Source organism: Marmota monax, unplaced genomic scaffold, assembly GCF_021218885.2.
Source record: "Marmota monax isolate L192 unplaced genomic scaffold, Marmota_monax_Labrador192_F-V1.1 WCK01_AAM20220418_F8-fsc00092, whole genome shotgun sequence".
In the NCBI taxonomy this organism is placed as follows: domain Eukaryota; kingdom Metazoa; phylum Chordata; class Mammalia; order Rodentia; family Sciuridae; genus Marmota; species Marmota monax.
Window position 1 is genome coordinate 2129030 of NW_026692583.1, and position 26593 is coordinate 2155622.

Below are 26593 nucleotides of genomic sequence, written 5' to 3' on the forward strand. Positions count from 1 at the left end.
GTGTTCTGCTGGATGGTGTACCACAGTTTGCTCATCCTCTTGGTCAGTGTTGTACGCCTCCTTTCTCCACTCAGCCTGTCACCAGTCCCTGTTGCCTGCAGCCCATCCTACAGCAGCTGCCTCTAGAATCTTATAGAGGACAGGAAATCCTCCTTTCCTTAACAGCAGTTCTAAATCTTGCCACACTGTTCACACTTACCATCTTATACTCTTTTCTTTAAGAGAGGAATCTGGTTTTTGCCTTTATTTTTCACCTCCCATTTCCCATCCTCTGCTGCCTGCTCTTAGCCACCAGTGCACTCCAGAAATGGCTCTGACTAAAGTCATCACTTAGTAATGGCAAAATTGAGTGGCTTCCTTTCTGCTCTCTCTGAGCCCTTGGCCTTGCCACCGATGTACCCCAGCTTTCCTGCTGACTCCACCCCTGTGCCTGCTTCTCTGCTTGCCCTGCACTCCTGGCTGCCAGCCTTCACCTGTGGGCATTTCTGTCTGTCCTCCCCTTCTTTGGTCCCGTATCGTCCCATCCTAGATGTCACTGCCTGTGCTCCAGCAGGGCAAGCTGCGCCTTCTTTGCTCTGTAGCTGTCTCTGCTCCTTAGAACACTGCCGTGAGTGCCTCTCTCTGTGCAGAGTAGGTGGGCGTCACAGAGTGTGAAGGGAGGGGCCCAGGCATGGGTATGTGGAGCTGGATGAGTATCTGGTTTTACCCAGGGCCCTGGGTCCTCTTTTGCGTCATGAGAGGTGGATTCTCTGCCTCCTCTTCTGCACCTGGTTTCAGCCACTGCTGGTTCCATACCTTTGTCACACAGTTGTGGTTGCCAAAAGCCTGATCACCAAATCAGTGGAGCATCTACTGTGTGGGGATGGTGGACACAGTCAGTGTGAATTCAGTTATGTCATGTAGCTTCAAGATTAATGGACACCACACAGAGCGTTACTTTCTTTTCTTAAGGAATGCTAAAAATAATAGTGTGAGTTCTTCAATAGAAGTAGTTGCCTTGGGTGGTCACCTTTAGATGTCTGATTTATCATTTCCAAGCCTCACAGATTTCCAGCCTGTAAAGAAAGCAAATACACTGAGCAGTCACTATGGGAACAGTGCTGATTTCCCCTGGTTATTTGCAGGATGAGGATCAGTTTGCTTTTGGAAATGGGACGGGAGTGGGAGTAGATAAGTCGACAGCTGTAGCTCACCAGTGGTTTCCGCAGCAGAGGCTGTGCACAGACCACTGGGGCTCATCATCCAAATTGAATTCTCAGATATGAATGGTTAGAAAGGAAAGCTATTTTTAGCTTGTCATATATTATTTTGAAAAAATGTTGATCATAAGCTGTCCCGTCCGGCAGGACACATCAACGTGGGCAGCGAACCTAGATGGGGAGGAATGAAGGGACAAGAGACACAGAAGGATGACAGCAAGACAAAAGTTCTGATCAAGCTGCAAACTTTTATTGTTCACACAGGGGTATTTATATGCTGGGGATGGGGAAGCTCTCTTATCGGCAGTTGCTGGATGTCTGCACAAGGTGAGATAACCGCAGGATGTTTCAGGAAGATAGGTTTCAGGAAGATAGGTGGCCGCAGGATATCTCAGGGAGATAGGTAGCTACAGGATGCCTCCCAGGCAGGATGTCTCCCAGGGGGCTGTCAGGCTAATCTTTGAAGGAGAATTTCCTTCTAGTCCCTGACATCTTCCCCCTTTCTTATATAAAATATTTGACCATACCTTATTGGCCATGTTTTTAGGGGGTGATAGAGGCTCTGTTCCTCTAGGAGGCCTTAGAATATCTCCTGATCCGAGCGAGCGTCTTCACTAGGAGATTTCGTGGTGGCCTTGGCATGTTTTTGGAGGAGACGGCTTTGAGGGGGGAGCATGCCAACCGCCATGCACCAGAGCGTGTCACTCAGAGGTCTTGGGTTTTGGGATCCGTGGATCCATCCTCCTGCAGTCCTTCCTGCACCCTCCGTTATTATGGCCTAACGTCCTCACTCCGTGGGTGAGTCCTCCCCCAAGCGGAGGGGCCCATGGAGGAGCGAACCCTTATGGCAAGGGCAGAAGATGGTTGGTCAGAGCTGTTACTTATACTTTTATATAAGAAAGAGAGATCTGTGGGGATGTAAACTTAAGAAATAAGCCTGTGAGAAGGGTAGAACATCCTTTTAAATGTTGGCAGCGCGGTCTTCCATCTCCAGAAGATGATAGTGGACCTGTATGGGCTTAGAGGCCAAAATATTAATCTGTTCTTTAATAAATTGTACCAGCCTGTTTATAATGCAGGGTCCTATGGACACCATTAAAAGCAAACCCAACAAAGGGCCTAATAAGGGAAGAAGGTAGGGTAAAAATCCATTAAGCCCAGTCCAGAGGGGATTTTCAAATAGTTCCCTTCTCTTTTCTAGATCTTCTTGAAGCTGCTTAATTTTAGTGCGTACTATGCCTGATTTATTGGCATAAAAGCAGCATCTTTCCCCTAAGGCCAAGCAAATACCTCCCGGGTTAGCTGTCAGCAAATCTAAGCCTCGTCTGTTTTGAAGGACCACTTCTGCCAGGGAGTCTATTTGGTCCTGTAAATCTTTAATAGTTCCTGATAGAGTTTGTACATCATCTATAAGTTGTTGAGATAGGCGACGGTAAGAGTGTATAGCTGTGCCTAAGCCAGCTGTACCTGTGCCCACAGCAGCTGTTATTCCAAGGCTGGCAAGGAGTGGTAAGGCCTGTATTGCCCGCCTGTGTCTTTTGACTAAGGTGTCTAGGCTAGGAATGGGTAGAGGTTCATCTCCTGGGACAATAGTTATATCAGGGAGTAATAAGGCAAGAACACAGCCACCGGTCCAATTCGCTGGAAGCCTGGGGAAGGCTGAGTTTCCTCCACACATAAAAACTGTGCCATTGGGGGGACAAAGAGATGGGGTGGGTGAGGGATAATTTTTTACTGTTGAGCAATTTCCAAAGGAAGTAACTCCAACATCAATATCATAGGTATTATTCTGCATCGTGCCTAAAAGACATGATGTAAAAGTGCCTATAGGCTGTACTTTAAAAGGAAATCCAGGTTGACATGTATTATCACTGTCTATGATAGAATTAATAGGAACTGCCATAGGCATGATTGCCCCTGTTGTCATGCAGAGCCAGCAATCACCAGCAAGGGTGGGGTTGGAATTATTAAGCAAAGAGAAGGTAGTTTCCAAAATATCTAATGTATTGGTATCTAAATCTGGGAGCTGGGATTTAGGCAGCATTAAGGGATGATATGTGAGCTCAGGGATTTGGGGTTTCAAAAGTTTGATTATCTGAAGATGCTTGACAGCATCAGTGGGTCCTCCACCATCAGAGACCCCTGTAGGGGCCTTAATGGGCCAGCAGGAGGGTTTACCAACAGTGCCTTGGCACCCAGCTGACTGTAACTTGGTATATATGCCTTCTCCTCCCCGGTCAAAGAGGAGGGGGGGTATAATGAATAGTGGTCCCCTCTGCTGCATGAGTTTTAGTTAGGGTGGCTTCAAAAAATTGTTCTCCCTGCTTGTTAACACAAATTGAGGCTGACGCATAACAAGAGACATGCATAGCCTGGGTATGCGTACAAGTTGCAGAACAATTTTGGAGAGCTTTACTTGTACTGGGGGGAATAATCTTTGGCTTGTTAACACATACCCATTCAGGCTGATGAATCCTCCGAGTTGATGGTCAGCCTCAGCACGGAGGTAAGCCACCTTAGTCAAGCAGTCAGCAGTCTGGGTCCAACTAGTGGGAGCCTGAGTCCAAGATCCTCCCCTGCATTCGCAGGGGGGGCCAAAAAGGTACTCCCTGATGTTGGAAGGTGGAGGGCTAAGGCCTCCGTATACAAACCTGTTCAGCAGAAGTGCCTTAAGCAGGATCCTCACACAGATTGTTGGCTGCATCTGCAAAAGAGGAAAATTTGTCCTCAGGGGGAGGGCCTCCGTCCCTGGGTTGAGGTAAGTCATTAACCTGTTTAACCAGGCATTCTGGTAACCATCTTGGGGCTGCTTGCTCTTGGTCCAAAACACAAGCTGAGCCTCGTCCCCAGATGAGGACAGGATCTGGGCCTTTCCATTTATTTGTAAGGGGATCGCGCCACATTACAGGTGGGCGAACAGAATTGGACGAGGGATGCCAGTGTCTGTCTGCGGCCGAATGGCCTTCACTGTCTAGGGTAAGAAAATTAAGGGCAAATAATGCATGGTTAAGGCGATCCCAAAATCTATATTTTAGAATATTATCCTTTAAATAGGTATCTCTTAATTGCCTTTAAAAATATGATTAAGGTTATTTCCTGTGTAGGGAGCAGTATATAAATCTTACTGTATTTTTTATGGACAATAGATCTAGTCAGAGAACTTATATAATATCAATGAATTTTTTTAAGTTTGTAACCTTTATTGTTTAAAATTAATATAACTTTAATTTGGAGAACCTTAGTCTTAATAAAATGTTGTTTTTTTTTTAATTTTATGATTATCTAACAAACAAAATATGTAAAAATTAGTATCTCAGTGTCTTAGAATCAATTGATTTTAGTCTCTAAGGACAATTGTTAAAATCGGATTTAAGTTAGTAGTTCAATATACTTAAATGTTTAATCAACAATGTGAATTTATTTACCAAAACTAATCTTTGTCTTAAACAGTAAGAATTATTAGGCAATAAGGATCTTTCTTTAAAGAAATAAACTTACATTTTAATAGGTGCTTATCATGTCAAAATATGGACAAAATCTTAGCTCACATTAGTATAGTTAAACTAGGAAAAATAGCCTGAAATACCCTTAAATTAATTATAGTCAGTTTAGTATATATAAATCTCTTTTTTAATCTTTCTAACTTTTTACATCATCTGTTTAGATAGCAATATAAAAATCTTTTTTACTTAGGAAAATAATTTTATCATTGAAATATGAATATAAAGACCTTGTTTTACCCAAAGATGATTTCTTTCTTCTTTTTAGGATCCATGTGTGCTTTTTCTTTGTTGAAGCATCTTTTTCTTTTAGAAATTTTTTTTGTTATACTTGGAACAATTTCTGAAAACCTTAGAATCTATAAACAAATTACTGTACTTTGATAAGAAATATCAATGAAAATATAGTTAAAATCCTTAGATATTTTGTAGACATAATTATAATTATCATCTTATGAGTTTGAACAGTAACTTTTGAGAATTAGAAACTACTTGAAGATTGTATTTTCACTTAAAAGCACATTTATCTCAAATATCTGTAACTGAAAAGGCAGAGTATCTGATAAATGTAAATATAAAACATAAATTATGGGTTTTCTGTTGAAGAAAAACAATTAGGCAAATATATATTAACTAATCAATTAGGCATGTGCTAATTATTTTATAGATTAACAAATATAGGTTATCTAAATATCTTAAAAATATATATATTAAGAATAAGAACATAACTTATAATTGTATTAATTTTATGTAACCACGTGGTCTTAAAATATTTGGATCCATTTTAATTTATTTTTAACTAGGAGTGCACTCTTCTATGTGACGTCACTTAATGTAACTGAAATAAAATCCTTATTGAGTATACATATTTATTTTTTATAGTTAGGAATGAGAATAAGGATTTTTTGGTCATCACAGGAACATTGCCGGCTTTGTTCCTGTGGCGAGCAAATGCATCCTCATAACCTCCAAAATTAAAAGTAAAATATAAAGAAGCATGTTTGATATCTCTCATCAATAGAACATTATTTAGTAACACAACTATAGAGAAAAGTCAGGTTATTTAACTCAGAACTAACTTAAATTTAGGGCTGAAACATAGAAAGCTGTGGAATTAAATTTTGTCTGAAAAAGATATCTTTCATTAGCATTTACAGGTAGGCATTCTTAAAAATACAGGCTCTGAACAGCTCCGGTAGAAATCTGAAACACAGTAGTACAGGTTAGTGGCTGGAAGGCGGGACTAGAAGTCCTGTCTGAGTGACTGTGGAAGAACCAATCAGAAGTGTGGGAGGTGGGACCAGGAAGCCTGCTCTTCCGGCCAGTCACCCCATGGTTACCATGGTGATGCAAACAACATGGCGTCTGCTGCCCAGTTTCGGGGCAAAAGTTTTCCTAGCCGATTGCATTTTGTTTGATTTTGTCTGCATTTTCCCCCGCCTGGCCAAGATCTTACTGCGGTAGCAGCTTGTTCTGTCTCTGCGACCTGCGGTTGCAGCTCGTGTACATCCTGCACTTTTTTCTGTGGCACGTGGGTGCTCCAAAGGTTTTTTAGCAGCAAATGCTAGCATTACCATCAGATCTTAAGTTAGTCTGTGTTTGGCATTTAGGTCAAGTAATTCAAGGATTAAAAGCACTGCTGGCCGCAGGGGCTAGGACCCCATAGCGAGCAGCAGCGGCTAAAGTCTCTTGTCCCCAGCGGCTGAGTTACAGCCATTCTGATTCATAGGACAATCATGTAGTAAAAAGGTCCGTACATACTTTCTGAGTATTGACAAAAACAGTAGAAAATTGAAACTTATTTCTCTCCAGGAAAACATCACATTTTCTCTCCCTTTTTCTCACTCTCCTAGCACAAACTTCTAGAACATAAAGGCCCAAAAAATCTCTCTCTTTTTTTTTTAATTAATTAGGTTCTAGTAAGAAAAGGTGGGAACAGGCACATTTTCTGGGCCAAAGGATTCATAATAATCATAATAATAATAATAATCTTCATAATAAGTCTCCTACTCTAAGCCATCTTTTACCATCAATGGTCCCTTCAAGGGGAAACCATGGACACAATTCTCCTATGTATGAAAAGAATAATTTTAAGTCCTTTTTCTTAACACATGCCCCCCGTGTCTTGAGGGCCTCCTTGAGGCCTGACAAAAACAACTCATGTGACGAAACTGCTTGTCCCATGGTGGGTCACTCACCTTGCGTCGTCCTCACTCTCCTCCTGGATCTGTCTCTCGGTCGTGTCTGCCGAGGCGATCTCGCGCTCCCGCTTGGCCAAGTCTTCCCGGAGGACGGCGTTCCTTCTCAGTCAAAGGCTCGAGCCCCACACTGGGCGCCAAATGTCCCGTCCGGCAGGACACATCAACGTGGGCAGCGAACCTAGATGGGGAGGAATGAAGGGACAAGAGACACAGAAGGATGACAGCAAGACAAGAGTTCTGATCAAGCTGCAAACTTTTATTGTTCACACAGGGGTATTTATATGCTGGGGATGGGGAAGCTCTCTTATCGGCAGTTGCTGGATGTCTGCACAAGGTGAGATAACCGCAGGATGTTTCAGGAAGATAGGTTTCAGGAAGATAGGTGGCCGCAGGATGTCTCAGGGAGATAGGTAGCTGCAGGATGCCTCCCAGGCAGGATGTCTCCCAGGGGGCTGTCAGGCTAATCTTTGAAGGAGAATTTCCTTCTAGTCCCTGACATCTTCCCCCTTTCTTATATAAAATATTTGACCATACCTTATTGGCCATGTTTTTAGGGGGTGATAGAGGCTCTGTTCCTCTAGGAGGCCTTAGAATATCTCCTGATCCGAGCGAGCGTCTTCACTAGGAGATTTCGTGGTGGCCTTGGCATGTTTTTGGAGGAGACGGCTTTGAGGGGGGAGCATGCCAACCGCCATGCACCAGAGCGTGTCACTCAGAGGTCTTGGGTTTTGGGATCCGTGGATCCATCCTCCTGCAGTCCTTCCTGCACCCTCCGTTATTATGGCCTAACGTCCTCACTCCATGGGTGCGTCCTCCCCCAAGCGGAGGGGCCCATGGAGGAGAGAACCCTTATGGCAAGGGCAGAAGATGGTTGGTCAGAGCTGTTACTTATACTTTTATATAAGAAAGAGAGATCTGTGGGGATGTAAACTTAAGAAATAAGCCTGTGAGAAGGGTAGAACATCCTTTTAAATGTTGGCAGCGCGGTCTTCCATCTCCAGAAGATGATAGTGGACCTGTATGGGCTTAGAGGCCAAAATATTAATCTGTTCTTTAATAAATTGTACCAGCCTGTTTATAATGCAGGGTCCTATGGACACCATTAAAAGCAAACCCAACAAAGGGCCTAATAAGGGAAGAAGGTAGGGTAAAAATCCATTAAGCCCAGTCCAGAGGGGATTTTCAAATAGTTCCCTTCTCTTTTCTAGATCTTCTTGAAGCTGCTTAATTTTAGTGCGTACTATGCCTGATTTATTGGCATAAAAGCAGCATCTTTCCCCTAAGGCCAAGCAAATACCTCCCGGGTTAGCTGTCAGCAAATCTAAGCCTCGTCTGTTTTGAAGGACCACTTCTGCCAGGGAGTCTATTTGGTCCTGTAAATCTTTAATAGTTCCTGATAGAGTTTGTACATCATCTATAAGTTGTTGAGATAGGCGACGGTAAGAGTGTATAGCTGTGCCTAAGCCAGCTGTACCTGTGCCCACAGCAGCTGTTATTCCAAGGCTGGCAAGGAGTGGTAAGGCCTGTATTGCCCGCCTGTGTCTTTTGACTAAGGTGTCTAGGCTAGGAATGGGTAGAGGTTCATCTCCTGGGACAATAGTTATATCAGGGAGTAATAAGGCAAGAACACAGCCACCGGTCCAATTCGCTGGAAGCCTGGGGAAGGCTGAGTTTCCTCCACACATAAAAACTGTGCCATTGGGGGGACAAAGAGATGGGGTGGGTGAGGGATAATTTTTTACTGTTGAGCAATTTCCAAAGGAAGTAACTCCAACATCAATATCATAGGTATTATTCTGCATCGTGCCTAAAAGACATGATGTAAAAGTGCCTATAGGCTGTACTTTAAAAGGAAATCCAGGTTGACATGTATTATCACTGTCTATGATAGAATTAATAGGAACTGCCATAGGCATGATTGCCCCTGTTGTCATGCAGAGCCAGCAATCACGAGCAAGGGTGGGGTTGGAATTATTAAGCAAAGAGAAGGTAGTTTCCAAAATATCTAATGTATTGGTATCTAAATCTGGGAGCTGGGATTTAGGCAGCATTAAGGGATGATATGTGAGCTCAGGGATTTGGGGTTTCAAAAGTTTGATTATCTGAAGATGCTTGACAGCATCAGTGGGTCCTCCACCATCAGAGACCCCTGTAGGGGCCTTAATGGGCCAGCAGGAGGGTTTACCAACAGTGCCTTGGCACCCAGCTGACTGTAACTTGGTATATATGCCTTCTCCTCCCCGGTCAAAGAGGAGGGGGGTATAATGAATAGTGGTCCCCTCTGCTGCATGAGTTTTAGTTAGGGTGGCTTCAAAAAATTGTTCTCCCTGCTTGTTAACACAAATTGAGGCTGACGCATAACAAGAGACATGCATAGCCTGGGTATGCGTACAAGTTGCAGAACAATTTTGGAGAGCTTTACTTGTACTGGGGGGAATAATCTTTGGCTTGTTAACACATACCCATTCAGGCTGATGAAATCCTCCGAGTTGATGGTCAGCCTCAGCACGGAGGTAAGCCACCTTAGTCAAGCAGTCAGCAGTCTGGGTCCAACTAGTGGGAGCCTGAGTCCAAGATCCTCCCCTGCATTCGCAGGGGGGGCCAAAAAGGTACTCCCTGATGTTGGAAGGTGGAGGGCTAAGGCCTCCGTATACAAACCTGTTCAGCAGAAGTGCCTTAAGCAGGATCCTCACACAGATTGTTGGCTGCATCTGCAAAAGAGGAAAATTTGTCCTCAGGGGGAGGGCCTCCGTCCCTGGGTTGAGGTAAGTCATTAACCTGTTTAACCAGGCATTCTGGTAACCATCTTGGGGCTGCTTGCTCTTGGTCCAAAACACAAGCTGAGCCTCGTCCCCAGATGAGGACAGGATCTGGGCCTTTCCATTTATTTGTAAGGGGATCGCGCCACATTACAGGTGGGCGAACAGAATTGGACGAGGGATGCCAGTGTCTGTCTGCGGCCGAATGGCCTTCACTGTCTAGGGTAAGAAAATTAAGGGCAAATAATGCATGGTTAAGGCGATCCCAAAATCTATATTTTAGAATATTATCCTTTAAATAGGTTGCCTTTAAAAAATATGATTAAGGTTATTTCCTGTGTAGGGAGCAGTATATAAATCTTACTGTATTTTTTATGGACAATAGATCTAGTCAGAGAACTTATATAATATCAATGAATTTTTTTAAGTTTGTAACCTTTATTGTTTAAAATTAATATAACTTTAATTTGGAGAACCTTAGTCTTAATAAAATGTTTTTTTTTTTTAATTTTATGATTATCTAACAAACAAAATATGTAAAAATTAGTATCTCAGTGTCTTAGAATCAATTGATTTTAGTCTCTAAGGACAATTGTTAAAATCGGATTTAAGTTAGTAGTTCAATATACTTAAATGTTTAATCAACAATGTGAATTTATTTACCAAAACTAATCTTTGTCTTAAACAGTAAGAATTATTAGGCAATAAGGATCTTACTTTAAAGAAATAAACTTACATTTTAATAGGTTGTTTATCATGTCAAAATATGGACAAAATCTTAGCTCACATTAGTATAGTTAAACTAGGAAAAATAGCCTGAAATACCCTTAAATTAATTATAGTCAGTTTAGTATATATAAATCTCTTTTTTAATCTTTCTAACTTTTTACATCATCTGTTTAGATAGCAATATAAAAATCTTTTTTACTTAGGAAAATAATTTTATCATTGAAATATGAATATAAAGACCTTGTTTTACCCAAAGATGATTTCTTTCTTTTTAGGATCCAGGTGTGCTTTTTCTTTGTTGAAGCATCCTTTTCTTTTAGAAAAATTTTTTTGTTATACTTGGAACAATTTCTGAAAACCTTAGAATCTATAAACAAATTATTGTACTTTGATAAGAAATATCAATGAAAATATAGTTAAAATCCTTAGATATTTTGTAGACATAATTATTTATCATCTTATGAGTTTGAACAGTAACTTTGAGAATTAGAAACTACTTGAAGATTGTATTTTCACTTAAAAGCACATTTATCTCAAATATCTGTAACTGGAAAGGCAGAGTATCTGATAAATGTAACTATAAAACATAAATTATGGGTTTTCTGTTGAAGAAAAACAATTAGGCAAATATATATTAACTAATCAATTAGGCATGTGCTAATTATTTTATAGATTAACAAATATAGGTTATCTAAATATCTTAAAAATATATATATTAAGAATAAGAACATAACTTATAATTGTATTAATTTTATGTAACCACGTGGTTTTAAAATATTTGGATCCATTTTAATTTATTTTTAACTAGGAGTGCACTCTTCTATGTGACGTCACTTGATGTAACTGAAATAAAATCCTTGTTGAGTATACATATTTATTTTTTATAGTTAGGAATGAGAATAAGGATTTTTTGGTCATCACAGGAACATTGCCGGCTTTGTTCCTGTGGCGAGCAAATGCATCCTCATAACCTCCAAAATTAAAAGTAAAATATAAAGAAGCATGTTTGATCTCTCATCAATAGAACATTATTTAGTAACACAACTATAGAGAAAAGTCAGGTTATTTAACTCAGAACTAACTTAAATTTAGGACTGCAACATAGAAACCTGTGGAATTAAATTTTGTCTGAAAAAGATATCTTTCGTTAGCATTTACAGGTAGGCATTCTTAAAAATACAGGCTCTGAACAGCTCCGGTAGAAATCTGAAACACAGTAGTACAGGTTAGTGGCTGGAAGGCGGGACTAGATGTCCTGTCTGAGTGACTGTGGAAGAACCAATCGGAAGTGTGGGAGGTGGGACCAGGAAGCCTGCTCTTCCAGCCAGTCACCCCATGGTTACCATGGTGATGCAAACAACATGGAGTCCGCTGCCCATTTTCGGGGCAAAAGTTTTCCTAGCCGATTGCATTTTGATTGGTTTTGTCTGCCTTTTCCCCTGCCTGGCCAAGATCCTACTGCGGTAGCAGCTTGTTCTGTCTCTGCGACCTGCGGTTGCAGCTCGTGTACATGCTGCACTTTTTTCTGTGGCACATGGGTGCTCCAAAGGTTTTTTAGCAGCAAATGCTAGCATTACCATCAGATCTTAAGTTAGTCTGTGTTTGGCATTTAGGTCAAGTAATTCAAGGATTAAAAGCACTGCTGCCCGCAGGGGCTAGGACCCCATAGCAGCAGCAAGCAGCAGCGGCTAAAGTCTCTTGTCCCCAGTGGCTGAGTTATAGCCATTCTGATTCATAGGACAATCATGTAGTAAAAAGGTCCGTACATACTTTCTGAGTATTGACAAAAACAGTAGAAAATTGAAACTTATTTCTCTCCAGGTAAACATCACATTTTCTCTCCCTTTTTCTCACTCTCCTAGCACAGACTTCTAGAACATAAAGGCCAAAAAATATCTCTTTTATTATATATATATATATATTTTTTTTTTCTTTTCTTTTTTTTTTCCTGAATTAATTAGGTTCCAGTAAGAAAAGGTGGGAACAGGCACCTTTTCTGGGCCAAAGCATTCATAATAATAATAATAATAATAATAATAATCTTCATAATAAGTCTCCTACTCTAAGCCATCTTTTACCATCAATGGTCCCTTCAAGGGGAAACCATGGACACAATTCTCCTATGTATGAAAAGAATAATTTTAAGTCCTTTTTCTTAACACGCGCCCCCCGTGTCTTGAGGGCCTCCTTGAGGCCTGAGAAAAACAACTCATGTGACGAAACTGCTTGTCCCATGGTGGGTCACTCACCTTGCGTCGTCCTCACTCTCCTCCTGGATCTCTCTCTCGGTCGTGTCTGCCGAGGCGATCTCGTGCTCCCGCTTGGCCAAGTCTTCCCGGAGGACGGCGTTCCCCCTCAGTCAAAGGCTCGAGCCCCACACTGGGCGCCAAATGTCCCGTCCGGCAGGACACATCAACGTGGGCAGCGAACCTAGATGGGGAGGAATGAAGGGACAAGAGACACAGAAGGATGACAGCAAGACAAAAGTTCTGATCAAGCTGCAAACTTTTATTGTTCACACAGGGGTATTTATATGCTGGGGATGGGGAAGCTCTCTTATCGGCAGTTGCTGGATGTCTGCACAAGGTGAGATAACCGCAGGATGTTTCAGGAAGATAGGTTTCAGGAAGATAGGTGGCCGCAGGATATCCCAGGGAGATAGGTAGCTACAGGATGCCTCCCAGGCAGGATGTCTCCCAGGGGGCTGTCAGGCTAATCTTTGAAGGAGAATTTCCTTCTAGTCCCTGACAATAAGCTATTATAATTTTAGTCTGGGCTCAGGGGACTTCTGCACAAATAGGACTGATTCAAACTGGATCTCAGAATCTCTCCCCCTTCAACACCTAATGATATGAACACTTTTTTTTAACTATAAAAATAAATCTCAGGGTGGGGTTGTGGCTCAGCAGTATGTGTGCAGCCCTGGGTTCAATCCTCAGCACCACATAAAAATAAATAAATGAATAAAATAAAGATATTATGTCCAACTACAACTAAGAAATAAATATTTAAAAAAATATATCTCCAGCAGGGCACAGTGTCGTACGCCTGTAATCCCATCTGCTCTGGATCCTGAGACAGGAGGATTGCTAGTTTGAGATAATCTTGGCAGTTTAGTAAGACCTGTCTCAAAATAAAGAACAAAAAGGTTTATAAAGTTTTAACCTAGGCAGGGTTAAAGGATCCCCGAGTTCCATCTCAGTACCGAAAGTATATATTTTTGGAAGCAGAAAACCAGCAAAGCTAATCAACTTCACTCTGTAAACTTTAATGTTGGTAAGCAAGAGGAGAAACACAATTGTGGTTTGACTGATCTTGTGTTTCCAGTGGTGAGTGGCAAGGAAGATGGATAGAAAAATTCTGGAAATTTTTGCTTTAATTCTGCCTATCTTCAAGCTCAATCCAGTAGGAAAACCTTAGACTGCCAAGGCAAGGAGGCAGCTTGGGGAAAGTCCAGGGGAGATTTGTGAGTGCAGAAGTCCTCTCCTTCCACCTCAGGACTTTATCATAAGTGGGAAAAACTGCCAATTGTCATTTTCCAGTTTGTCCAGCCAGCAAACACTGGTGGGCCCTGACAGTCCACAGGTAGGCATCCAGCAGGAAGAGCCCCTCAGGAATGGCCTCGCGGAGCAGCCCTTCCTTTCTGCTCTGCTTTGCTTCCATCCTCAGCGTTAGTTCTTGTCTATTCCAGAGATCGTGCCTTCCAGAGGGAAGCAGGGGAAGGCCACTGAGAAGGCAAGGACTCTCCTCACAGCTTCACCTTCTTATTCAGGAAGAAAAGCTCAGACCTCCAGGAGAGCATTAATCACACGAAGGCCTCCAGCCACAGGAGGCCAGCTTCCTTCTCCAGGGAGGAGAGAGCAGATGCTGAAAGTGCTTCCCTGTAATGTCTGCCCAAAGACTGATGCCTAAGGGCATCCTGTGGGGACAGGATCACCTCTGTTCAGACAGAAGAATGAGGTACAGGACCCTAAAGAAAAGAGACCTCTAACAGATTCCACTGCTCCTATTCCCGCCATCTTTCCTCTACCCCAGGGCCCTCGGGCTGCCGAAACTGTAGACTGCAGTGCCCAGCTTCTCAGTTTAGCTTGGGGGTGGAGAGAAAAGGCCTTCTGGTTGGAAGGTCTCAGGGGAAATGCACCTAGCAAATTAAGGTGTAAACCTGCCTATGATGAGATGAACAGTTGAATACCCATTATAGTAAAAGGGAAAAAAGAAAGGAACATAGGAGTCCAACGAGAAGAGAAATTCAGGCCATGAGGAAACATTACTCAGACAATACCCATTAACCAAATAGTGCTTCATGTTTTATAAAAACTTAAATTATTTGAGTAAACCAAGTGCTCACAGAGGTGATCCAACCACATAACTGTAACCAAGAATGAAAAGCTAAGGAAACAAATTGAAGCCTGGTGCATGGTGCACACCTGTAATCCCAGAGACTTGGCAGGCTGAGGCAGGAGGATCTCAAGTTCAAGGCCAACCTCAGCAACTTAGCCAGATCCTGTCTTGAAGGGAAGAAAAAAAGAAATTTTAGACAAAAACCATGCCATATTAGAACTACCAAGTAAATCAGAAACAGGAAAAAGAAAAATTACAAAAAAGAAAAAAATCAGAAATGGAACCTTATGAATGTTTCCAAATATATCAAGGAAAGGCTTGGCCTATTCATCATAAATGGGTAAGAAAACAAAGATATTGGAACAATTAGATGAAAGATAATAATGATGAAGTATGAAGATAATCCAAATGGGTGTGATGAGCATCCGTGCAGTAACAAACTCAATAAATGTAAGGAAAAAGGACCGTTCTGCTTTGTTTGACAACAGGAACACTTTCTGAGAAATGTCTTTAGGTGGTTGCCTTTGTTGCCTGAGCAACATCAAGCGTACTTCCACAGACTGTGGGGGCCAGGCACAGGGCCCACACCTGTAATCTCAGCACCTTGGGAAGTTGAGGCAGGAGGATTGTAGGTTTATGACCAGCCCCAAAATAAAATAGCTAGGGCTGTAGTTCAGGAGGAGAGGCTTGCCTAGGTTCAATCCCTAGTGTTAAAACAAAAACAAACAAACAAAAAACAACAAAACCTAGATGGTATAGCTTCCTGCTCACGTAGGTCATAGGGCACAGCTTATTGCTCCAAAGCTATAAATCCTGTACAGAGGGTTCCTGTACTGACTACCGTTATAACACAGTGGTAGGGCTGGGGCTGGGGACGTGGTTCATTGGTAAAGTGTTTGTCTAGCATGTGCAAGGCACAGGGTTCAATCCCCAGCACCTCAAAAACAAAAACAGAAAAAGTACATTAAACCTTATTCCCAAATTCTGGGGATCTGCCTTTTGTGCAGCTACGGTTCACAGATGACAGTATGTACTGTGCATAGCACACGGGTAATTTTATGTGTGCACATCTAAGCAGGTTTGTTTACGCCAGCATGCCCACAAATGTGAGTAGCTGGATAACTCGGGCATCTCTAGGAGACAGGGACTTTCCAGATCTGTGGCAATCTCATGGACCAACATCATGTGTGGGGTGCACTGTTCACCAAAACATGATCAGGGGCGTCATGGTTGTATTGGGAGATGAGTAAGGAATTTTCCCCAAGTGAAGGAAGAACTGAATGTGCAGACAGAAAGGACAGGATGCTTTGAATGGAGACCCTATAGGGACCCACTGGAAAAGTCAATCCAGAACAGTTGACACCAGAAAAACAAAACAATCCCCCAAATCCTGGTTATTATTGAAACTCAAGAACAAAAAAATAATTCCTCAGTGCTCAGGCAGGAAAAACAAATTTCTTATAAAATATTTTAATTAAGAAAAAGTTCAGCAGCCCACATTCGACATCAGAAAACTGTGTAGCCACCTAATGATAAATCAGGCCAAATGAGACATGGCCCTAGTTAAAGAAAAACTGGAAAAAATACTGACGTAAGAGTTGAGTCTAGGGGCTGGGGTTGTGGCTCGGTGGAAAAGCACTTGCCTAGTATGTGTGAGGCACTGGGTTTGATTCTCAGCGCCACATAGAAATAAATAAAATAAAGGTCCATCAAAAACTAAAAGTTAAGTCTAGTAAATGGACAGGCAAGCGAACGGCCCTGGGAGTGGCAGATGCAGAACAGTGTTTAGCATTTTGTTTGGAAATTATTTCAAACTCGGTGAGAAGTTGTAAGAATGGAGCGAGGCATGCTCATATACTCCAAGGATGGTTTTTATGTAAACATGGTGGAGCTGTTAAGGAAGTCTCACCTTGGTACCACTTCCATAGGTGGCCTAGTGAATCGGCCGTGTTCCTGGGGTCCCAGTCCTGGCCTTTTATGGCACTTTTTAGTTTGTTTTTGGATTCAGGGTTCTATTATGTTCATTGAGTGTCTCTCTGGTGTCCTTCATTCTGGAGTGCTTCCTCTGTCTATTGACACTGACATTTAAGAGAACAGGCCTGCTGGGCGCAATAGTGCACCCCTATAGTTCCAGCTGTTTGGAAGGCTGAGACAGGAGGATTGCAACTTCAAGGCCAGCCTGGGCAGCTTGGCAAGACTTTTCTCAAAATAAAAAGCCAACAAACAAAACAGTTAAGTTTTATAAACTCCCTTGTTTTCTGTTTGTATGATGTTTCCTCGGTGGTATTGGGGGGTCCTATGTGAGCAGGAGCCTGTGTGAGTGATCTTCTACCTTGCAGGGAGGTTTCACATAATGTAACTTTGTTCCCTTATTGCTGATGTTAATTTTGATCATTTGGTGAATGTGAATTTATACCCCCTCCCCTTGTTTCTGGTCCTAAGATTGAACCCAGAGCCACTTAACTACCGAGCTACATCCCCAGCCCTATTTTAATTTTATTTAGAGACAAGGTCTCACTGAGTTGCTTAGCATCTCGCAATTGTTGAGGCTGGCTTTGAACTCGCGATTCTCCTGTCTCAGCCTCCCAAGCCACTGGGGTTACAGGCATGCGCCACCGTGCCAGGCTCCTGCCTCAGCTTTTCAAACTGCTGGGATTATAGGCATGCCTGGCTCATCAGCAGCTTTCTTTGATAAAGGACCATGAAAACTGTGTGTATATGTATTTGAGGATGCAAACACACTCGTATTTACTTATTTATATACTCCATCTATGTATTCATGTAAACTCAAGCCAGTCTTTAAGGCATGCTCTCTTTTTCTGACTCTTTCAAGAACTTAGGTTGGGCTAAAATCCCAGCAACTTGGGGAGGCTGAGGCAGGAGGATCACAAATTTGAGGCCAGCCTCAGCAACATAGCAAAGCCCTAAACAATTTAGTGAGAACTTGTCTCAAAAAATAAAAAAGGGCTGAGGATATAGCTCAGTGGTTAAGTACCCCTGGGTTCACTCCCCAGTACCAAAAAAAGTTAGGTTGGTTACTGGGTGCACACCACTGTACCACTGCAGGTTAAATTCCCTGGGAAGCAGGCTGAGAGCGCCAAGGGCTGGCGTTTCCTAGGGACAGCCTTGGGGAAGCACCTGTGGAGAGAGAAGCAGCAGTGGGCAGGTGTATATGTTGAGGTGTTGTGCAGGCCCCATGTCAGCCTTGGCTGACCCCATGGAGAACTCTGGCTGGAGTGGCCTTTCAGATTTGTTCTAAATTGAACTGAGATAGCCAGTCTTATAAAATCCCACATTGATTGGTCATTGAGTATGGTCTATCCTGGCAAGGGGATGTGACCTGAGCAGAGGGGGCTCTGCCACTTTGGCAGCCCCTGAACGGGCCTTCAGCTGAGCTGTCTCCTTACAGCACTCCTGACGCTGGGCTACGAGACCTGCCTGGAAAGTGGGGTCTGAGCAGCATACCTTCCTTTCCTCTATGAAAGAGCATTACCACGAAAATCTTTGAGAGTCACTGAATTCTCCTCTTCCTTTCTCCCCATTACCATCTCCATTTCCAAGAGCAGACATCTGTGTGGGAGGCATACCAGAGCCTCAGACCTTGGAAGTGTGCTTTGTGCTGTCAAGGTGGAGCTCCAGACGCCTGCCTGCCTGCCTGCCTAGAGGAGAGGCAGGAGGGAGGAGCCAGCCTAAGACGCTTGGTTACCTGGTTCAGCTCAGCGGAGTGCCCGGCTCTGTGGGAGCCCTGCCACAGGCCACTCCTGCCTCGCGCTCACCAGGGGCATGGCCTCTGACCCACCATCACAGTCCTTCACTTGGTGTAGTTAGTGATCACTTACTAAGTGCCCATGTTCCAGAACTAGAAATAGCAGTGAACAAAACAAAGTGCTCCTCTTCCCCACAAAGATTTTTATTTGGTGGTTTTACTGAGTCTATTAAGTAAGATTTGTGCACATGATGACATTGAACTTCTACATGGCCTTCAGTTCAGTCAAGCTAGGACTTGTCTTAGCTTGAATGACAGATTTAAAGCAAAGCACCTACCATGTCTGTTCACAGAACTATTGGGACTTTCTGATCCAGTTTGGTCCAAACTGTGCTATTTTTTTTTTATTCTTTCAATATAAAAAAATTCAAGCACAACATAGAGGCAGTGTGAGCAGTACAGCATGCCTGTGTGAGTTCCACTCACCAAGAGGCCCCCCCACCCCACCCCAGTGCAAACATGGAACCCAGGGCCTCCTGTGAGCAGCCTCTGCCGCCCAGCCCAGCCCAGCTCCTGGCCTCTCTGGTTTCAGTTGCACTCCCGATTGGCCCCCACCCTGTCTGCCCCAATTGCTTGGAAGCAAATGCATTCCTGTCATTTCATCTACAAATATTTTCATCTCTAAAAAATAAGAATTACTTATTCCTTTTAAACTGTATTGTTATTTTAAAACTAGAGGTATCACACATTTGTAACATGAACCACCAGTACAGATACGGGTAATTTAAAAATCATTACTCCTCCCATTACCACTCCACTGAGGCAATATTAAAAATGGTTATTTATCTTTCTTTACCATTGTTTTATTTTCTCCTTGATTGGTACGTTATAATTATACGTAATAGTGGGATTCTCCCCTTCCCTCCCCTTTCTCCTTGCCCTGGTTCCCTTCTTGTACTGAGCTCATATTTTCATGAGATATCCTGGCCCCCATTTTTTTTTTTTTTTTTTTTTTACTCTCTATAGTTTCCACAGAAAACGTATGACCCTTGATTTTCTGAGTTTGGCTTATTTCACTTAGCATGATGTTCTCCACTTTTCAAGAAATGATGGGCTGGGGATGTGGCTCAAGCGGTAGCGCGCTCGCCTGGCATGCATGCTGCCCAGGTTCGATCCTCAGCACCACATACAAACAAAGATGTTGTGTCTGCTGAAAACTAAAAAATAAATAAATATTAAGAAATTCTCTCTCTCTCTCTCTCTCAAAAGAAAAAGAAATGATATAATTTCATTTTTCTTTATGACTGAATAAAACTCCATTGTGTATATCTACCACATTTTCTTTTAATCCACTGGTGGACACCTAGGCAGGTTCCATAATTTGCCTATTGTGAATCGTGCTGCTCTAAAGGTGGGTGTGCGTGTGTTGCTGTAGTATGACTTTAATTCTTCAAGGATAAATCCTGAGGAATGGTGTAACGGGGTCTCGTGGGTGGTTTCAGGCCTAGTCTTTTGAGGAGCCTCCATGCTGATTACCATAATGGCTGTACTAATTTACAGTTCTACCAACAGTGTGATCATGTTCCTTTTTCTCCACATCCTCTTCAGCATTTACTATTACTTGTTTACTCTATTACTCAACTGAAATTTCAGTGTTGTTTTGATCTGCGTTTCCCTAATTACTAAAGATATTAAACAAGTCTTCATTATTTGTTGGCCCTTTGTACTTCTTTTCAGAAGTGTCTGTCTGGCTTATTTGCCTATTTATTAATTAGGTTTTTTTTGGTGTTAAGTTTGAATTCTTTGTATATTCTCTATATTAATACTGTCAGAAGAGTAGCTAGCAAAGATTTTCTCCCATCCTGTGGGTTCTGTCTTCATGTGTAAATTGTTTTCTTTGCTGTGCAGAAGCTTCTTGTTTGATGCCATCCCATTTGTTATATTTGGTATTATTTCCTGAGCTTAGGGATCCTATTGAGGAAGGCTATATGCCTGTGTCTATATGTTGGAGTGTTGACCCTACATTTCCTTCTAAGAGTTGCATCTGCTCCAATTCCTAGGTCTTTAGTCCATTTCAAGTTAATTTTTGTGCAGGATGAGAGAGATAAACTTTGTCTTACAGCTACAGTTAAACCATGGTTTTAAAAAAGAGAAAAGTCTACTTTCATTCTCCTACATATGGGTAACCAGTTTTCCCAGCACCATTTTTGAAAAGGCTGTCTTTTTTCCAGTGTATATTTGGGGTGCTTTTGTCAGGGATCAGATGTCTTTATCTGTGCCGTTTGTTTCCGTGTCTTTTGTTCTGTACCATTGGTCATGTGTCTGTTTTTATGCCAGTACCATGCGGCTCGTTACTATAAATTTGTAATGTAATATGAAGTCAGGTATTGTGATGCCTCCAGCAATGTTTTTTTGGCTTAGAATTGTTTTGGCTCTTTTGGGCCTTTTATTTTTCCAAATAAATTTTAGGACTGTTTTTTCTAAATCTATGATGAATGTCATTGGTATTTCAGTGGGGATTGCTTTGAATCTGTAGACTGCTTTTAATAATATAGTCATTTTAACAATATTAATTCTACATATCCAAGAACTTGGGAGGTCTTTCCATCTTCTAAGGTCTTCTTCAATTTCTTTTCTTCAGTGTCCGTAGTTTTCATTGTAGAGGTCTTTAACCTCCCTGGTTGGGGTTTCCTGGGTTTTTATTATTGTTGTTTTGAGGTTACTGTGAATTGTATTTGTTTTCTTTTTCAGCAAATTTGTTATTGGTGTATAGGAAAAGTATTGATTTTTTTTATGTTGATTTTATGTCCTGCTTCTTACTATTTGCTATGTGTTTAGCAGCATTTACAAATGCACACATATACATAGTTATTTTTTTTTAATATTTATTTATTTTTTAGTTTTCGGCGCACAACATCTTTGTTTGTATGTGGTGCTGAGGATCGAACCTGGGCCGCACGCATGCCAGGCGATTGCGCTACCGCTTGAGCCACATCCCCAGCCCCACATAGTTATATTTTTTAATAAAAGTTATATTGTACAAATTATTTGAACTTGTTTTACCTCCAAGTTTTGTTTATTGGGGTCAAATTTACATAAAATTCATCCTTCGTAAGTATGGGGTTTGGTGAGTTTTGATGAATATATATAGTCATATAACTGACCTTACAATTAGGATTTCCTTCACCCCAAGAGGTTTTCTCATGCTGCCTATAAAGTAGTCACCATCTCATCTTTCCAAATCCCTTATCTCTTTTCTGGCCCCATAGTTTTTGACTTTTCTAGTAGGTTATAAATGGAATCAAACAGTATGTAACCTTATTCATAACCACAGTAAATGTAAAGGGATTAAGTACTTGATTTAAAGAGTAGGGACTGACAGAATGGATTCATTTATTTTTTATATGGTGATGAGGATTGAACTCAGGGCCTCACATGTGCTAGGCAAGTGCTCTGCCACTGAGCCACAGCCCCAGACTGGCAGAATGGATTTTTTCAAAAAACAGTTTCTCTGTCTCAGAGTTATGTTTGCAGCCCTTTTAAATTTTAAGACAGAGTCTCAAAGTTGCCCAGGCTGGCCTTGAACTTGTGATCCTTTTGTCTAAGCCTCCTGAAAGCTGAGATTACAGTGTGCATCACAATATCAGCAGGCAGAATGGATTTTTTAAAACCATGGTTTAACTAGCTGTTTGTAAGACATAGTTTATATTTAGAAATCCAAAGAGGCTGAAACTAAAAGGACGGAACAGGATCTACCACATAAACGGTAACTAGAAGCAACCTGGAGAGTCTGTACTAATAGTCAAAATAGACTAGAAAGCCAAAGTTGTTACTAGAAACAAGATGACTTTTGATAATGATCGAAAAGGTCAGTCCTCAAGAAGATGTAACACCTGCTTTGCATAACAAAGCCTCAAGATACATGAAGCAAACCCGATAGAACCATAAAGGAGAAACAGTTCACCAATGCCAGTTGGAGATTTCAGTACTCCCTATTTCAGTGATGGATAAGCAACCACACGGAAGACCAACAAGGAAATGGAACACTGCTAGACATAGCAGTGGCCTGTAGAGCGCTCTGTCCCCCAACAGCAGAGGACACATTCTTCACACCTCACATGGAACGTTCTCCAAGATAGAATACATATTAGGCCATAAAATAGTTTTTAGTGAATTTGAAACATTGCAATGTATGTTCTCTAACCACAGTATTGTGAAGTTAGAAATCATTAATAGGAGTGGTTGAGCGCACACACAAGGCACTGGGTTTGATCTTTGGTTCCAAGAAGTAAAAATATTTTTTTAAAATATATATATATATATATTTATTTATTTTTAGTTTTCAGCGGACACAACATCTTTGTTTGTATGTGGTGCTGAGGATCGAACCCGGGCCACACGCATGCCAGGCGAGCGCGCTACCTCTTGAGCCACATCCCCAGCCCAGTAAAAATATTTTTTAAAAATATTTTTCTTAGTTATTAATGGACCTTTATTTATTTGCCTCTATGTGGTGCTGAGAATCGAACCCAGTGCCTCACATGATAGGCAAGTGCTCGACCTCTGAGCCACGACCCCAGCCCCTAAAAATATTTTTATTATATTTTTATTTTTATATTTGATTATAAAATATTTTTACAATCAACACATTTAAGGTTGGAAAATGCTTATAATGAATGTATAAATGGATAAAGGACACGACATAACTCAAAAACAAAAATTTGAATTATAAATGAACATTTGAAAAAATCATCCAGTACCACAAAAAGCAACATGCAAGCCAGGCATGGTGGTGCATACCTACAGTCCCAATCACTGGGGAGGCTGAGGCAGGATTGCAAGTTCAAGGACAGCTTCATCAACATAGTGAGGCCCTGTCTCAAAATAAAATTGAAAAGGGGTGGGGATATAGCTCAGTGCTAGGGCCTTGCCTAGCATGTGCAAGGCCTTGGGTTCAGTCCCCAGTATCGTAAAAATGAATGAATGAAATAAAGAAAAAACAGTGTGCAGAGATTCTCCCTCTTCCTTGGAGATTAGTGTGCCCAGATTTCCAAGCTATAGAAGTTTAGTACTTACTATACTGATCTGTTTTGGTTTTTTGTTTGTTTCTGTGGACCTGGGGATCAAACCCACTGCTTTATGATGAGAGACGAGCACTGTACCGCTGAACTACAGCTCCAGTCCTTTACTGATATGTTTGTTTGTTTGTACTGGAGATTAAACCCAGGGCACTGTACAACTGAACTATATTCCCAGTTCTTTTTATTTTGAGACAGGATCCCTCTAAATTGCCCTAGCTGGCCCTGAACTTAAGATCCTCCAGCCTCAGCCTCCCCAGTGGGAGGCCTGCACCACCATGCCCAGCATTGTACTGATCTTTATAGAAAACAGTGTTTTATCTTCTAGCTGTATTTAGCAGTTTGTATTTCTTCTACTTTTTTGGTGCTGGGGACTCATCCCCAGCACCTCTCATGTGTGCTGCCTCTCCAGCCCCTGTTATAATTTTTCAAATAGGCTTCATGTTTAACATAGAACTATAAATTGAATAAAAAGCAAAAGTGAAAGCCCTTCTCATCCACATCCCACTCTCCAGATGTTATGCTTCTCATTTCATTTTTAAAGTTCGCCTCCCCCTCTTTTTGCTTCCTCTAAGCATTTCTGTGAATTACTCATGCAGCAAAAGCATATATCTTAATGGACGGGGAAAGTAGAGACAACAGTGAAAAGCCTGGATGTTGACTCTAGACTTCATGATGAATGTACAGTTATATTCAATCCATATGTGTATGTATGTGTGAGAATGTTTTAAATATGATGACCTCATAACAAAGCACATACATACCTGATACATAATTAATTGTGATTATAACATATGAAGAATTAGAAACTTAAATTGTGGACTATTGGAAACTATCACATGACCTTTAGGTATCATTGGGTTAAAAACAACTCATAAGAGCTTTTTCACCCTTTTGTTTTATTAACAGTGTGAGTTGAAATTGATATTTGGCAAAATGGTGATGCATGGTGCATACTGAGAGCAGTTCTCTTCTTTCACAGATTATATGAATCTTGGTTTTTTATGGTTCATATAATAATAATAATAGGATTTAAGAAGGAAAGAACTGCTGGAGATTTTGGGACCTCCTTGTTTTATAAATGTATAGTCAAGTGCTTAGAACAAAGTAGCCCCTTACCAACTGTTGAAGTGAGAGGCAAGTCAGGTGAAGCCTACTGAGAGCAGAGGACCTGCTCCTTTTCCTCTGCTAGCTAGCGACACTGGACCTCTCTGATTTAACTAAAAGAATGATGGTGTTAGTAGTGGAGCTGTGTCACTCATTAAAGCTGTTGCCACACTTATTGAAAGCTTAAGATGTCCATGTTCAAGGTGCTGTTGTTTAATATTTTTAAATCTGAAGTCCAGGAGGAAGGAATCACCAGGTCATAAGTGATTTGTAGATTAATAACTGCATCCCATGTGCAGTGACTTCTTGCTGGGCCTCAGGTCCTGTGAGGAGAGCCAAGTGTTTCTCTTCCCTTGGAGCCCAGGGATGTGGCATGTAGAGTGAAGAAGAGGCCTCTCTCTGGACCTGTGGGAACTGAACTCTCTCTCTTTTTTTCCCCCCCCAGCTGGAAGAAGAACGATCTGTGCTCAATAATCAGTTATTAGAAATGAAAAAGAGGTAGGCTTTACTTATATGTATATTGGATGTGTGCGTGTGTGTGTATGTGTGTGTATGTGTGTGTGTTTAATAAGGAAAATTTCAGAACATGGTGTGTGTGGACTTGCAATAGAAAAAAAAATTTACCTTTCTATATTCAGAAAATGGCATTGTGATAGTTTGGTACTGATAATTGATAATTTGTGAAAATTCATTTACAGAAGTTTTAGATATTAAAATTTTAAGCCATGTTCAGTTATATTTATTCAAAGTGTTCTAAAATCAAATGTCTCATATTACCTCCTAGTTACCTCCTAGTTTCAGTAACTAAAAACATTGTAATTTTACATTTAGTAATTGCTCTGCATATAAATTATATTAAAATGTTGATTTTTCAATTACAGGGGGTAACACCAGTTTAAATGTTTTATTTACTTTTTAATAAAAATTAGCTCTATTATTTAATTTCCTTCCATTATATTTAAATGATATTCAAATGGAACCTAGTATAATTTTTCTGGTACTTTTGAGTAAGGATGAACTTGGCCTGCAGAAATAACACAGTCAGAAGCCTGATGCTCATACATCCTGATAGTCTTTATTCTTTTAAAGATGCCATTTTTGTCTAGGATGATTCTGTGACTCACCTTCTACCAAATGAGTGTAGTGTGTGCAGTCACCAAGAGCCACATCCCATCCAGGGTGGTGCTGCAGAGTACTGAATAGATGCAGGCTACATAGTGGCATGATTTTTTGCTTATTAAAAAAACAAAACTAAACTAAAAACTAAAAATAAAAGCAAACCTTCTCAAGAGTAGCCTGCCCAAGAATTCTTCCATGTTCTTAGGAAGTATCTTGTTCCTTCTTGTCAGGACAGAGGGTTTCCTCGTCCCACTCTCAATTGACATGTGTGTCTTATGCTTGGGAATTGAGGACTTAATACTTAGCCCACAAAGATATTTGGATTGCACAAACTATATGGGACATTAGGCCTTGGTCCAGAGATGCCTTTCCTTCTGTTTTCAGTTAAGAAACACTTAGAGCCAGGTGGCGGCGCACACCTGTAATCCCAGCAGCTTGGGAAGCTGAGGCAGGAGGATCACAAGTTCAAAGCCAGCCTCAGCAACTTAGAAAGCCCCTAAGCAACTTAGCAAGACCCTGTCTCTAAATAAAATATAAAAAAAAGGACTGGGACATGACTCTGGTGAAGTGCCCCTGGGTTCAATCTCTAGTACCAATGAACAAACATACAAAAACCACTTAGGGGGCTGGGGTTGCAGCTTAGTTGGTAGCGCATTTGCTTTGCATGTGTGAGGCCCTGGGTTCGATCCTCAGCACCACATAAAAACAAATAAATAAAATAGAGGTATTTTGTATCTGTCTACAACTTAAAAAAAAAAAAAAAAAACACTTAGAAGAGCTGGGCATGGTAGCGCACCCCTGTAATCCCAGCAGCTTGGGAGGCTGAGGCAGAGGATCCTGAGTTCAAAGCCAAC

At 41.4% G+C, this 26593-nt stretch overlaps 1 protein-coding gene across 18 annotated transcripts in view; it reads left to right on the plus strand.

Annotated features, from left to right (window-relative positions):
* Clip1 (CAP-Gly domain containing linker protein 1) overlaps positions 1–26593 on the plus strand; it is a 128389-nt gene that overhangs the window by 90665 nt on the left and 11131 nt on the right. For all 18 annotated transcript variants that reach the window (XM_058579829.1, XM_058579828.1, XM_046446101.2 and 15 more), the window contains one exon: positions 25066–25118. In XM_058579829.1, coding sequence (XP_058435812.1) covers positions 25066–25118 — 53 coding nt within the window. The remainder of the gene's footprint in view (positions 1–25065; positions 25119–26593) is intronic.